Raw genomic sequence first — 2,366 nt, forward strand, 5'->3', positions numbered from 1 at the left:
TTTTTTAAGCCCCTATTCAATTCTCACTTTAGGAAAGGATGTATCAGGATCCATAATCCAGACTCCTCCAAGAGAACTAGAGGTTATCAGTGATGCAGCTTTTGTCAACCTTACAACAATGTCATCATCACTTAGTCCTTTGGCTGTCTCTGTGCCCAAGACTTTAGGCAGTTCAGAACATGGCTTAGCACGCAAGATTCTTTCTAGGAGTACCCAAAATAGAGGAACACAAACACAGATTTCCAGGAAAAACCACTCAGGAAATACGTGAAGCCTCTAGAATCACACTGCATAAAGAGGGCCCAATCATTTTCTCAAACTCCTGCCTCCTGACACATTACACGCTGTGTGCTGGAACAACATCCAGCTTCTCCAAATACACAAAGACTTCTACCATAGCCCAGAGACATACATACTCTCCCTACTTTTAGCTACTGCCCAGAGGGACCCTAAGAGTGAGAACACCACTAATGCTCTTGTTACAACTGTGTCTCCCTCTTTGTGGTCATGGGAAGAAAGGGGATATTGATGGTTTTCCTCAGAATTGTGTCTGTAGAAGTTTTGGTATAACAAATAAAAAGCATGCCAGCAATGAATAGGCTTCCTGATTGGATGGGGGTTAGTCTGAAATTACAACATGGAACAATGAACTAAAGCCAGAACACTCAAAAGGGAGCATCCCAGACTAGGAGGTAGAATTCTGACTCACTGTCTCTGTCTCACTACTTATTCAATTCTCTTTTTCTCTCTCTGTCTCTGTCTCTCTGCCTTTGCCTCTGTGTTCCTTTGACTGAATACCTTGGCTCTCTGTCTCTCTGTCTCTGTCTTTCTCTGTCTCTCTGTCTCTGTCTCTGTCTCTCTCTCTCTCTCTCTCTGTCTCTCTGTCTCTCTGTCTCTCTGTCTCTCTGTCTCTGTCTCTCTCTGTCTCTCTCTGTCTCTCTGTCTCTCTCTGTCTCTCTGTCTCTCTCTGTCTCTCTCTCTCTCTCTCTCTCTCCTGTTTATCCTTTAGAACAAAGGAAAACGTCTCTGGGTAGGAGAATGGGAAAATCTTTAGATATGAAAGCGATCTCTCACAACCTGACTAATATGGGAATATGTTTTGTGTGATCACATGTGCATACATTATATCAAATTGCTTCACACCTTTGGGAGGAGAGAGGGAAGGGAGAGAGAATTTGGAACTCAAAATCTTAAAAAGAGAATGTTTAAAATTGTTTTTATATGCAATTGGGGGAAATATTATTCCATTGGGGAAAATCAAGTATGAACTTGAAAAAAATGAAAGTGAAGACAAAAGAGCCATCTGGTTTTCAAAAGATGACTCCAAGCGGTAGCCCAGGGAGCTCTCCCTCCCCGCTATTCATTCAGTTCCCCCCATTTACAAATGGCCCCCAGCCCAGCAATGGAGGAGGGTCCAGCATCCTCTTCAGGCTCAGTTATCTCATCTGCCTACCCTATGGACTGTTAAGCACCTACAACAATCTCATTTGCTTATCTCAGTTTGACCTGGTTTGTGACCGGAAGCATGAAAAGGAGACCTCCCAGTCCGTGTACATGGCTGGACTTCTAGTTGGGGCTGCCATCTTTGGACCTCTCTGTGACAGGTAAGAAATCCCCTTACTCTCACCCGAAATTGCCCAGTGCCTCCACTGGTCATTGCCTCCCTGGGAATGCCCAAGTTCAGCTTCTCTCCCATGGGAGGGGACCCCTCTGGGCCAGTGTCAGATCTTCTTCCTCAGACCTGCCCCAATTTCTGTCATCCCTTCAGGATTGGCCGCAGGCCCACCATCCTCATCTTGCTGATCCTCCATGCTGTGTTTGGCATTGGGACAGCCTTCGTCCCTGACTTCTACTTCTACATGGCTCTCCGGTTCGCTGTGGCCATGGCAGTGGCTGGCTATGCCATCAGCAATGTCACCTTGAGTGAGTGTCCCAGGCAGGTCCTCAGTTCCTCTGAGGAAGGCGACTAAAGGGACCCACTCTGACCTCCCTCCCACGTCTAGGGATCCTTGTGGATGAACTAGAGCATCCCTCTCTGAAGCCTGGTCATCAGAGCTGTTACAAGCATTTAAGGAGAGTGGGAGGAGGAAGGGCATCAACCTGGAGATGGAGGTCACCTGTGGGTTCTCCATCCTTTATTTGACAGAGAACTAGAAATGCCAGTGATTTATGTCAGGCCTAGAGAAATTAAAGAGAAGAAAGAATGCTTGCTGGGTATTGACTACATGACGGTTAACATAGAAAACCCTAGGGACCAGCAAACAAACAAACTGACCCAGGAGCTTCAGTAAGGAATCGCCCGACTGTCCTGGGGTAGAGGGGGAACAGTATAGACAAACCCAGGATCATCCATCTTTTACTTGGCC

At 46.4% G+C, this 2,366-nt stretch overlaps 1 protein-coding gene across 1 annotated transcript; it reads left to right on the plus strand.

The window, feature by feature from the left end:
• The first annotated feature begins 1,520 nt into the window (after nucleotides 1-1,520).
• LOC123254791 (solute carrier family 22 member 13-like) lies at nucleotides 1,521-2,138 on the plus strand. The gene is made up of 2 exons (XM_044683717.1): nucleotides 1,521-1,604; nucleotides 1,769-2,138. The coding sequence occupies exons 1-2, from the start codon at nucleotides 1,555-1,557 to the stop codon at nucleotides 1,968-1,970; spliced, it is 252 nt and encodes an 83-aa protein (XP_044539652.1). The 5' UTR covers nucleotides 1,521-1,554; the 3' UTR covers nucleotides 1,971-2,138.
• The last annotated feature ends 228 nt before the right edge of the window (nucleotides 2,139-2,366 follow it).

Source organism: Gracilinanus agilis, unplaced genomic scaffold, assembly GCF_016433145.1.
Source record: "Gracilinanus agilis isolate LMUSP501 unplaced genomic scaffold, AgileGrace unplaced_scaffold32630, whole genome shotgun sequence".
NCBI lineage: Eukaryota > Metazoa > Chordata > Mammalia > Didelphimorphia > Didelphidae > Gracilinanus > Gracilinanus agilis.

Bases quoted from the DNA above. Each gene is read 5' to 3' on its own strand.
- LOC123254791 (XM_044683717.1), top strand. From the start codon at position 1,555: ATGGCTGGACTTCTAGTTGGGGCTGCCATCTTTGGACCTCTCTGTGAC. The intron at 1,605-1,768 runs GTAAGAAATCCC...TCATCCCTTCAG, and splicing joins TTTGGACCTCTCTGTGACAG to GATTGGCCGCAGGCCCACCA.